Genomic DNA, 12,606 nt, shown 5'->3' with positions numbered 1-12,606 from the left:
GGTATCTGTATTGAGCACATACAGATCTGTAATGGTACTTCATTGGATCACTCATCTTTTATGGATACTGCAAGCCTTATTTTAAACTTGTCACACCCATTTTTTCCCCTTTATTCTTGCAAAAGTCATCTTCTCTTTCTGGACTTCAACTGAAAAGTCTTTGAGATTCCGTATCCACTTCCTCTGCAAGATCTTGTTTTTTTTTCTCTTTCAACCTCTACGATTTGTATTTTCTCATTGAGTCTCTGATGAATACTTGAAGTTAGTTTTGATGGAAAAGACTCTGGGAGTATTGGTATAATCTTCTGACAGAAGGAATAAAAACAACTTCATTCAAGACATTAGTTCACATTGAAGATAAAGGACAACTGGGCTTTCCTTTCAGAACAAAAGCACCAGCTGAGACTGCTTGCTTGCTGGACTGGATTTGTGCAAAAAATGTAACAAGCACGAATAGAGCTGTCTTTATATCAGATGGAAATAAATGGATCTTTGCTCCTTGGGATGTTTTCCTGTGGTGAACATGGAGACATCCTCATGGAGTTACAGGATTAAGTAATATCTCTCGCCCACTTTGGTCATCAAGAGATGATCAAAACCAAAGCCCTCCTCAGAAACAAAGGCCCTGATATTAGTGGGGAGGGAACGGGGGGAGTTGTAGTAACTGAGAAACCTGGAAATGTGAGGAATGCGGAGGTCCTGCCAAATTTAATGGGGAGAAAGAGATCGTGGGGGACGGGGAGAGAAAGAGGTCATGAGGGGGAGATCGCGGGTCGGTCTGGAGATCGGGGAGGGGCTATTGGATCGCGGGGAGGAAGGCCGACCTCGGCAGGTTAGCATGGGGAAATGGGGAGACGCACTCCTGCTCCCCCTGGCCCACAAGCAGTGCTATGAAAAACACTTACCTGCTGTATCCGGCAGTTCTTGCCTCCCTCCAGCTCCGGGTTTCCCAAGCCCCGGGAAACCCGGCCCCCAGCCATTAAACCTAAAAGGCTGCTAAAATCTGAGGCACGCAGCCTCATTATCATATTTAAATTACTGACCTGCCTCTCAAAAGCAGGTTACTCGCCCGCATACCAACCCTCCCGGTTAAACCAGAAGTAGGTGCGTTCGTGGCGGATTGGGGTCAGGTTTCAGATTTTTAAGAATTTAACCTGCCCTTCCTGGAGGGTTAAAATTCCCCCCAAAGTGTGGACCCTCGATATATGCAATAAAATAGAAGAAGCTAATAAAAGATGTCTCGGCTGTCAGGTGACAACTGTTAACACAAGACAACACCACTGGCCATATCAGATGCCAGATTTACCTGATTATCCATGACAGAGCGAGTTAGTGTTGACCTTTAGAACACCTTCCATCAGGAAACTAATTCTTAGTGGTTGACAATTTGTCCTAATTTCCAGCAGTTGGTGTAACCAAATTTACAGCTGCTAGAGCCACAATTGCATGGATCTCCAGAATTGCAGCAATTTGTAGAACAGCTCAAAGATTCATGAAACCAATCAAGAAATGTGTTCAGACTGCTCAGTTGGACACGTTATCTTGGCAGTAACCGTGTTGGCAATTCTTGTGTAAATAACTGCCATCCACGCCTCACTGCACTATGGGTGAAGACCTGCAACAACTATGTTCCATCACAAGTTAAGAATCACAGTACCCCATGCTGTCACATCCAAGTGAAATGGTAAAAATGTAAAGAAAAATCACAATGCTGAGGCAGAAGTGAAGGATTGTGCTGATTGGAAATGCCATGCCCAGCCTAGTGAAATCAAGTTTGGTGATCATGCCCTCGTAAAGAAAACCAATACAAACCACTTGTCTGCACTCTGATTGGAAGACATATTTCAACTGTAACTGCTGAAATGACCAGAAATGTTTCTTTCTTCAAGAAAATAATACCGTCACCAGAATCTCATCATTATCATGCAGACTGAACACCATGTTAATTTTGCTGGTTCGTGACCAGATAATGCAGCCATCAATATCCAGCACTGCCTATTTGCAATCTCCCTTTCAGGAACAGAAGATCCCTATCATATCTGAACAGCGATTTTCTTTAAAAGTGTGTATGTTACATTTTGGAAGGTTTATTTTTTTTAAGAAAAACAAAGGGCTCGATTTTCGGACCTCCGAGCCGGCAGGTTCGTGGCAGAGGGGGCTCCGAAAATCGGGGATTCCGGTATGGGTCCGGAGCCCGGCTCCAACCCGCCCACTTACGGGTTCCCCAGTGACGTGCTTACATGCGCGCGCAGCCCCTGCATGCGGGACTCCCGCCGGCGGGGTGCCACTTAAACTAATTAAGTAGATACTTCAGGTCGTTAGCAGACCTGATTGACATGATATTTTAGGAGGGGTGGGATTTTCAACTCAACTGAGACTTTTTCCTGTACTGGGGGAAACACTCCCAGTTGAAATGGACATGTTGCAGCCATCAGCCTGTGGCTGCTGCAAAAGTCCATTTGACAGGTTGGGGAGGAGAGGCCACTCTGTCACTTTGGACAAAGTTTGGCCTCCACCACCCTCCTCCTAACAATAAAATTCACAAACTTGTACACTTACCCCAGCCTGCAGACACATTTACCTACCTTGCGGACCCCCTCAAATGTATATCTTCCGGATGGGGGCCACCATAGCTGCAGTCATGACCTCCTTGGAGGACGAACAGCATCACCAGCCACGCCGTCCACCTCTGACACATGGAGCTCCACAACTCAATGCTGTGACGCATCCACCTGCACGGCAGGAGGGAGGGCAACCACAGAGATGCATCGCAGAAGGCACTACCCTTGCCACAGGGTCTACAGACCGAGGCTCAGCTTCCTGGACCTCTCTGAGCAGCAGTGTATACGGAGGCTCAGAGTCACTTGACATGTAGTCGTGGACATCTGCAGCCTCCTTCGTGCCGAGCTGGTCCAGCTGGCTCAAGCACCATCTTCTTACCTGTCGTTGTCAAAGTCACCAATGCCCTCAACAACTTCTCCGTCGCATTCTTCCAGGGTGCCAACAGGGACATCGTCGGCGTCTCTCAGTCGTCTGCACAAAAGAGCCCTGCAAATACAACTACACCCACTCTGCAGTGACACAATGGGTGGCATCAGTTGTGGGTCTTCATGGTGATCCTCAGGAAAGGGCATTATTGCACAAACCAGACAAGATTTTCAAAGACGTGGCAGTAGTGGTGCCAATATAATATGTAATGTGAGTTGATCAGAAATTAAATATAAGTAAAAACCATGACAAACCCTCAAACACCCTTGTGCATCCCCCTACTCTCATGACACGTTTGCCTTACGTTTCCTCCTGCACATATGTGATGCATGCCCTGTGGCTGCAGCACAGGTAGTGGCAGGTTGAGTGAGGCTGACCGTGAAAGAGATGCATGAGAGGGTGAGTATGAGATAGAGCCATGAGATTGTATGAAGATTGGGTTGAGTGGTAGTGGTGGGATGAGTACTGGCGAGGTGAGTAAGTGCAGGTAAGATGAGGATGAGCTTTGAGTGGGTGTGAGGAGTGATGTGATAGAGTAATGTTGGCAGTGCAGAAGGAGATGTGGGGTGGGGGCGGTGATGTGGCAGACTGAGTGTATGGGAATGATTAAGTGTACTCACTTCAGCTGACCTACTTAGGTCATCGAGGCGCCTCCTGTACTGTATGCAAGTGCGTGATATGTTGGTGGTGCTGGTGACCTCCTCTGCCACCTCGAGCCAGGCCTCCGTGGTGGCAGAGGCAGGCCACTTCCTCCCGTCCATCGGGGAGAAGATCTCTGTCCTCCCCCTCCTCCTCATCCCATCCACTAAGACCTGGAGTGAGGCATCATTAAACCTGGGAGCAGCCTTTCCCCTGGGCTGCTCCATGCTGTAATTTTGCATATTTTTTGCAGCATCAGTCAGTGGAATTTAACCCGGAAAAGTGCGAGGTGATGCACATTGGAGGGACTAACAAGGCAAGGGAATACACAATGAATGGGAGGACCCTAGGCAAGACAGAGGGTCAGAGGGATCTTGGTGTGCAAGTTCACAGATCCCTGAAGGCGGCGGAACAGGTAGATAAGGTGGTAAAGAAGGCATATGGGATACTTGCCTTTATTAGCCGAGGCATAGAATATAAGAACAAGGAGGTTATGATGAAGCTGTATAAAACACTGGTTAGGCCACAGCTGGAGTACTGTGTGCAGTTCTGGTTGCCACACTACAGGAAGGATGTGATCGCTTTGGAGAGGGTGCAGAGGAGATTCACCAGGATGTTACCAGGGCTGGAGCGCTTCAGCTATGAAGAGAGACTGGGAAGATTGGGTTTGTTTTCCTTGGAGCAGAGGAGGCTGAGGGGGGACATGATTGAGGTGTACAAAATTATGAGGGGCACAGATAGGATGGATACTAAGGAGCTTTTTCCCTTCGTTGAGGGTTCTATAACAAGGGGACATAGATTCAAGGTAAAAGGCGGGAGGTTTAGAGGGGATTTGAGAAAGAACTTTTTCACCCAGAGGGTGGTTGGAGTCTGGAACTCACTGCCTGAAAGGGTTGTGGAGGCAGGAACCCTCACAACATTCAAGAAGCATTTGGATGAGCACTTGAAATGCCATAGCATACAAGGCTACGGACCAAATGCTGGAATATGGGATTAGAGTAGACAGGGCTTGATGGCCGGCGCGGACACGATGGGCCGAAGGGCCTCTATCCGTGCTGTATAACTCTATGACTCTATGACTGCCCCTTTAAATAGGGCTCCTCCAGCTGACAGCCTATGATGCGGCTGCGCAGTCCTCCCGCTGCGCAGCTTTCCAGCACGAAACCCGGAAGCCAAGTTAAGTACCTTCAATTAAGCTGTGATTGCGTGCGGAGCACCCCGAGGCGCCTCCTGCTGCCCCCCGCTGCCAACCCGCCTCCCTCCTAATATCGGGCCCAAAGTGTCAGTCTATTTTAAAGGAAGGAAGGAAGGGATGGATGGAGTGTACTTATCCAGACACTAGAGGGGGAACTTGGGAGTTTTTGTTGTTGAACAGCGATCATGCTAGCATCATTTAACTTGTAAGAATCTTTCCTACAAACAATCAGTGCTTATAAAGTCAAACACATCAGGAAGAAGCTAGTCGGCTCAGAACAAGCATTCTTACTTTTCTGTAAACTTAGTTTATTCATGATGTCCAGAATTTATAATGTGATGCATATATTCTAAATCACACTCTAATATTACCATGAAGGTCAAAGATATCCTGAGCTTAACAATGCTGTTTTTCTCTCTTGTAATTGTCTATTAGATGGAACTAGCAAAAGAAGAGAAATGCGAGTTTTTCCCCTGCATGTCACCAAGAAGAATTATTCTGAAAGGTCAGCGCATTTCTGCAATTGAGTTTGTTCGCACAGAACAGAATGACACTGGGGATTGGATTGAAGATGAAGAACAAGTTATTCGCTTAAAAGCAAATTTTGTCATCAGTGCATTTGGCTCCATTCTCAGCAATTCTTCAGGTACAAACTACAGTACTTTTTTAAAATTTACCTTTGAGTAGCTTTGAAAAGGAGTATAACTTAATTGTCATATTTTCCCCTTCAGGCATTATATTGTTAGTTTGTGTCAATATCCACAATGTGACACTACTTGATTGAGTTAAACTGTATTTTCTTATTTAAGTGACATTTGATATTTATTATTATAATCCAGTTATCTATTTTAGAAAACCTTGTTAATCAAATGATACAAATGAGCACATCTCATTAAAAGTGTGACTAAGTTGAAACATTTTATTCTAACCTTGTATAGATCACTGTTAAGGCTATATTTGGAGATCAAACATAGTCCCTTTAAAAAAAATTGATGTGCTGGGAAAGGTTCAGAGGACAGTGATCAGGATTATTCCAGCACTTGGACTGTTACGAAGAGTCTTGCAGAGCTGAATTTATTTTGATTAGGGAAAAGAAGATTCAGGGGGTATATGATCCAGATCTTAAATGCTAAGAACCAGAGATGATGTGAATGGAAGCAGACTATTCGACTTGGATTGTAGATGCAGAATTGAAGGACATAGGTTCAAAATTTTCAGGCCTCAAGCAAGATGAGAGTTCAGAAGAATTGCCTCCTCCCCACTACAGAGTAGTGGATACATGGAACACACTCCTAGCAAAAGTAGTTGATGGGCTTTCCTGATGACACAGTGAGTTTAGTCAATGAACAGTTGAACCATACAGTCCGGAAGAGCTTAGGTATAGACCATTGCATGTTTTAATGGAAAAGAGAATAAATATGTGAAGTAGAGGATGAGACAGGGAAATTTGAAGAGAGTAGTTTTGGATTGCTCGAACCAAGTGTTGGCACATGATGAGTAGATTGGCATCCTTCTGTAATGTAATCCACTTATGATCCTACGGGGTAAATTTTAATCATCAGATCAGCCTTCCATTGAAATCAATGGAACGTATAATCTGTCAGGGTGTATAACGGGCAGTCAATTCGAGGTAGGAAAAGGCATGCATGATGGAAGAGCATTCCCCAGTGGGAAACCCAGGCCTCTATGATGGTCTGCTATGGGGTCAATACTATAGACTTCCTTATTGCCCTTCTTAACCATATTCTATCATTGGTGATTGAGAACTGTTTGATCATGACTAAGAGTTGGGAAGTGTTCTCCCAACCTTCTTTTAGCTCCTAAATTCAAAAACACCAAATATTTTCCAAACAGCAGTTCCTCGTTCTATCATTTCTTCATTGGCCTCAGCCTGGGTAAGCTGTGGAAATGACTTGGAGTTGGGCACAAAATAATTACTATTCATAAATCCCCTTTAATCAACTAAGGCCAGGGTTCTTGCGCTAACCATTTATAATAGCTTAATATTTACACAAGGGGCCAGATTTTGCTGTAAAAATAACGGTGGAGGCTAACAGGGCTGACTGTTATTCATGTGCAAATCGGACAGTAACTTCCGGCAACCGCACATGTGCAATTAAATGCGGAAATCCAGAAGTTGCTCGAGATGCGATGGCTCCTCCAAAAGCTGCGTGAATATACCATCTCGCCGGCTGACTCACCGTTCAATCAGCATGAAGTTCCTGTACTTACCTCGTAGATACGGACTAATCTCGCCAATAAAAGTTAATTCAAGTCATTTCAAATCTAGGTACTCTTTTAACGGCGTGGTGGGTCTTAATTAGTACCAAACAACCTCTCTGGCACTGAAAATTAACTTTTGAAAGTGTGGGGTCTCATTCCTTCAAATTTTAATTGTTGGACATTTAAAAAAAATTTAAATATTTTTTTTAACTTTTTCTCTCTGTCTCTTAATTCAATCTTTCTTACCCTCTCTTTATTTCATAGGAACAGGAGTAGGCCATTTAGCCCCTCGAGCCTGTTCCGCCATTCAATGAAATCATGGCTGATCTGTGACCTAACTCCATATATCCACCTTAGCCCTGTATCCCTTAACTCCTTTGGTTAACAATAGCTATCAATTTCAGATTTAAAATTAACAATTGAGCTAACATCAACTGCTGTTTGCGTAAGAGAGTTCCAAACTTCTACCACCCTTTGCCCATAGAAGTGTTTCTAACTTTACTCCTGAAAGTCCTGGCTCTAATTTTTAGGCTATATCCCCAGTCCTAGAGTCCCCAACCAGCAGAAATAGTTTCTCTCTATCTACCCTATCAGTTTCCCTTAATAGCTTGAAAACTTCGATCAAATCACCCCTTAATCTTCTAAACTCCAGGGAATACAACCCTAATTTGTGTAATCTCTCCTCTTAATTTAACCCTTGGAGTCCAGGTATCATTCTAGTAAAACTACGCTGCACTCCCTCCAAGGCCGATATACCCTTTCTAAGGTGTGCTGCCCAGAACTGAACAAAGTACTCCAGGTGTGGTCTAACCAGGGTTTTGTATAGCTGTAGCATAACTTCTACCCCCTTGTATTCTAGTCCTCTAGATATAAAGGCCAGTATTCCATTAGCCTTTTTGATTATTTTCTGTACCTTTCCATGAATGCTGTCCGTTATTAGCCGAGGTATAGAATACAAAAGCAGGGATGTAATGATGCAACTGTACAAAACGCTGGTAAGGCCACAGCTGGAGTATTGTGTGCAGTTCTGGTCACCACATTACAAGAAGGACATAATTGCTCTGGAGAGAGTGCAGAGAAGATTTACAAGAATGTTGCCAGGGCTTGAAAATTGCAGCTACGAAGAGAGATTGGATAGGCTGGGGTTGTTTTCCTTGGAGCAGAGGAGGCTGAGGGGTGACTTGATTGAGGTGTACACAATTTTGAGGGGCCCAGATAGAGTAGACAGGAAGTACCTGTTTCCCCTAGCGGAGAGTTCAAGAACTAGAGGACATAGATTTAAGCTGATTGGCGGAAGGATTAGAGGGGACATAAGGAAAACTTTTTTACCCAGAGGGTGGTGGGTGTATGGAATTCGCTGCCTGAATTGGTGGTAGAGGCAGGGACCCTCAACCCTCTTAATAAGTACCTGGACCTGCACCTAAAATGCTGTAAACTGCAGGGCTCTGGACCAGGTGCTGGAAGGTGGGATTAGAATGGGCACCTGGTTGTTCTTTGAGCCGGCGCGGACACATTGGGCCGAATGGCCCCCTTCTGTGCTGTATCTTTTATAAGAACATAAGAAATAGGAGCAGGAGTAGGCCAATCGGCCCCTCGAGCCTGCTCCGCCATTCAATAAGATCATGGCTGATCTGATCCTAATCTCAAATCTAAATTCATGTCCAATTTCCTGCCCGCTCCCCGTAACCCCTAATTCCCTTTACTTCTAGGAAACTGTCGATTTCTGTTTTAAATTTATTTAATGATGTAGCTTCCACAGCTTCCTGGGGCAGCAAATTCCACAGACCTACTACCCTCTGAGTGAAGAAGTTTCTCCTCATCTCAGTTTTGAAAGAGCAGCCCCTTATTCTAAGATTATGCCCCCTAGTTCTAGTTTCACCCATCCTTGGGAACATCTATGGTTCTATGGTTCTATGATATTTTAATGATCTATGTACGTGGACCCCTAAGTCTCTTTGGACCTCCACTGTTTCGAGCTTTTCACCATTTAGAAAGTATGGTAATCTATCCTTTTTGGACCAAAGTGGAGGACCTCACACTTGCCTACATTGAAATCCATTTGCCACAGTTTTGCCCATTCACTTAATCTATTAATATCTTTCTGTAATTTTATGCTTCCATCTACACTGCTTACAATGTTGCCCACCTTTGTGTCATCGGCAAACTTGGATATGTGGCTCTCTATCCCATCATCTAAATCATTAATAAGTACAGTGAATAGTTGAGACCCCAACACAGATCCCTGTGGGACACCACTAGTCACATCCTGCCAATTTGAGTACCTGCCCATTATCCATACTCTCTGTCTCCTGCCGCTCAGCCAATTTCCTAATCAGGTCGATAATTTGCCCTCAATTCCATGAGCTTCAACTTTAGCTAACAGTCTCTTATGATGGACTTTATCGAATGCCTTCTGGAAGTCCATATAAACAACATCCATTGACATTCCCCTGTCCACTACTTTAGTCACCTCTTCAAAAAATTCGATCAGGTTCGTCAGGCATGACCTACCTTTTACAAATCCATGCTGGCTCTCCCTGATCAGTGGAAAATTTTCAAGGCATTCAGTCACTCTATCCTTAATTATAGACTCTAGTCATTTCCTGACAGCGCATGTTAGGCTAACTGGTCTATAATTCCCTGGTTTCTCTCTCTCACCTTTCTTAAGTAATGGAGTGACATGTGCAATTTTCAAAAATAAAGGAACGGTTCCTGAATCGAGGGAACTTTGGAAGATTAAAGTTAGCACTAATGTTCTCACTTACTTCCTTTAAAACCCTAGGTTGGAAACCATCTCGTCCTGGGGATTCGTCATTCATTAGTGCCATTATTTTCTTCATTACCACCCTCTTTTTCCTAATATAATTGTAATTTTTTTTTTGTGTTGATTTTGATATCCCTTGCAAGTTTCTTTTCATACTCCCTTTTTGTAGCTACTATCTGTTTTGTTGGCCTTTGCTGTTCTTTGTATCTCTCCCAGTCTCCAGGATCTGTGCTATTTTTTGTATGTTTGTAGGCTTTTTCTTTTAGCTTTATGTTGTCCCTTATCTCTTGTCGTCCATGGCCGTTTTTTTTTGATAAGTGGAGCCCTTCTTGTCCCTTAGGGGTATAAACTGGTTTTGTATCACGTTATCTGTACCTAATTTGACATTGAATTCACTGGTTTTGACTCTGTGCTGTTATTATCGATGCTTCAATCTGATTGGCTAAGGAGATACACAGTTGCTTGCCCTGTTCACACAGGTCCCAGATGCCCTGTAGAGGGCGCCACGCTTTTTGGCTCTCTAATTTAGAGGAACTTGCTGTGCAGAAGTCCATAGACTTGCACTTGCCCATAGACTTTCTAATGAACAGGGAGCACCGTCCATTTGCCGCTCACAGCAAAATCTAGCCCAGGGTGATTTGATGTTGTTTGATTGAATCGTGTAGCTTAAACTACAGCTGCGGATTTCTGTAACCCTAAACAAAAAAAAAAATCTGTGATTAACTGCAAGTGATGTTTGACTCCTAGGTTGTGCTGGCACTATACACTCACTCACACCTGCCATATAACTGATTTTTTTTCATTCATGGAAAAATAGTCCAAATTCAAAGTCCAGGGTTCAAATCATCTTCTCAGTAGAAATAATGCGAAAGCCCTTTATTTCAACCAACTATCCCTGCAGTAAGAGGGTAAGGATTTTTTAATAGCATGTTCTGGGGCATTTTTCCACGGACTAAGACTAATAAAAATTAGGAAAATCTTTAGAGACTGGTTTACCACTTCTTAAAAAAAACTGTAAAAGCGTTGTTTGGGACATTTTAATGAGAAAGTGCTTAGCATTGTTTTTTTGAATTTTCCTTAATGACCTTCTGGATGATTGGGCAACATTCCCATGTGAATTGCTGTTCAAAACATTGTTTTACTGTAGCTTATCTTTATTTGTCAGGTTTCTCTAATGGGTGATGTGATGCCGATTACTGTGGTAAAGAAATGCCCGTGTCCTGATTGGTTGACTGACAATAATAAAACCATGATAATGTCACACTTCAGTGTAATAAAAAATCTAAATTGTACAACTGTGCCAAAAATTGCAGTATGTAAAAGTACGTACCGTGGTGACTCTTAAACAGTGACTGTTAACCCTCTATTGTAGAGCTTATTACACTTGCATTTGAGTAGTCTCTAATCATAGAAGTAAATCATGACATTTTGGGGGTTTAAGACGATGAAAGGTGTCAAATTGCAGTAAAATCATCTACACTGTCAAAAAAAATTACATTAATGAGCTGCTAAAGCTGAAATTACAGAGACTTCTGAAATTGGTTAAACATCACAGCCATTAAACTGTTTACTGAAGCATTACAGATATACTGCAGCTAATGAGCATCTCTGCTATTTAAACAAGTGCAAACTGAACACACATTACATGGATGCATAATTAGTTGTGGTGTTTTACATTGATAAGAATTTTAGCCTTTTTATCAGCCATAAATGTTCTCAAAATGCTACACAGAGAAAATAGTTATTTCACAATGTCTTGTATAACTAGTAGAGTTAAACCCTAAATTTTTCTTTTATTTGATTTCTGTAGTTTTCCCCACTGTATCCCCCCTCTTACTTAATGTCTGCTGCCATGAATCCCCAACAATAAAGATTATGATCAAATAAACAAGCTACAAATTCCATGAGAGATGTATTACCAGCGCTGCCCCTGCACCAGTTAGTAGGAAGCATGGGGCCGATGATGCAGTTATGGTGCATTGCATGTGGCTGCTTATAAATGATAATACAAGGTTAGCTCATTTGAATATTTAAATTTTGCTCTTGGCACATTGCTCATGACTTAGTGTGAGAGCATCAAGTTCATTAGGGTGAGAATTCCAATGCCAGAAGCATGTAAACAATTGAGATCTTTGGGGGAAAATAGATTGGCTGAGCAAAATTAGCCTTTTGAGGCCAACAGACCCTAGTGGAAGGTAGGACTAACTAAGAATAAAATTTAAGAACTTGTTCAGGGCCCTTCTGGCAATGGGCATTGAGCAACTGGTTCAGGCGCACCAACCGTATTGGGCCTTGAAGACCCTCAAGTTCCTAGTGCCCTAGGTGCTATCCATCCAAATTACCATGCGCTCAGTGCATTGGGTACAAAGTAGATCTCAGGCCTCCATGTTCATTAATACAAGACGCCAAGTTTAGGACACTGCAGTGCTTCGGATACTGCTGGCCTTATTATCAGTTTCCATTTGTCTGCCAGAAGGTAAATGCAGATCAAGCAAACTTTTGCCATCCTAACCCCAATGGGGGAAAACTAATGCTCATGAAATTTGGTATGGCAGGCAGATTGGACTGGCAATCTGCATGGAGAATGTCCTATAAAAGTCTATCTGATTGCTACTCTGGCACCTTATAAGAGTTTATTTAAGAATTTTCTACTGATTTTAAATGTAGTACTGTATTCATTTAAATTGCATTATTATTATGAGAGAGTGCTGCATTATTAGATGTGCTATCTTTTAGGCATAAAAGATGTAAAATTATGGCTGCATGTACCTGTCCCAGTTGCTGTGAATGATCCCAT

The 12,606-nt window shown here is 43.1% G+C and overlaps 1 protein-coding gene across 2 annotated transcripts in view; it reads left to right on the top strand.

Moving 5' to 3' along the window:
- Window positions 1–12,606, top strand: part of LOC137325178 (dihydropyrimidine dehydrogenase [NADP(+)]-like) — a 598,790-nt gene that overhangs the window by 290,737 nt on the left and 295,447 nt on the right. For both annotated transcript variants that reach the window (XM_067989971.1, XM_067989972.1), the window contains exon 11: window positions 5,258–5,468. In XM_067989971.1, coding sequence (XP_067846072.1) covers window positions 5,258–5,468 — 211 coding nt within the window. The remainder of the gene's footprint in view (window positions 1–5,257; window positions 5,469–12,606) is intronic.

The sequence above is a fragment of the Heptranchias perlo genome, chromosome 9, assembly GCF_035084215.1.
Source record: "Heptranchias perlo isolate sHepPer1 chromosome 9, sHepPer1.hap1, whole genome shotgun sequence".
Lineage (NCBI taxonomy): Eukaryota > Metazoa > Chordata > Chondrichthyes > Hexanchiformes > Hexanchidae > Heptranchias > Heptranchias perlo.
This window is presented reverse-complemented; position numbering and strand designations above follow the sequence as displayed.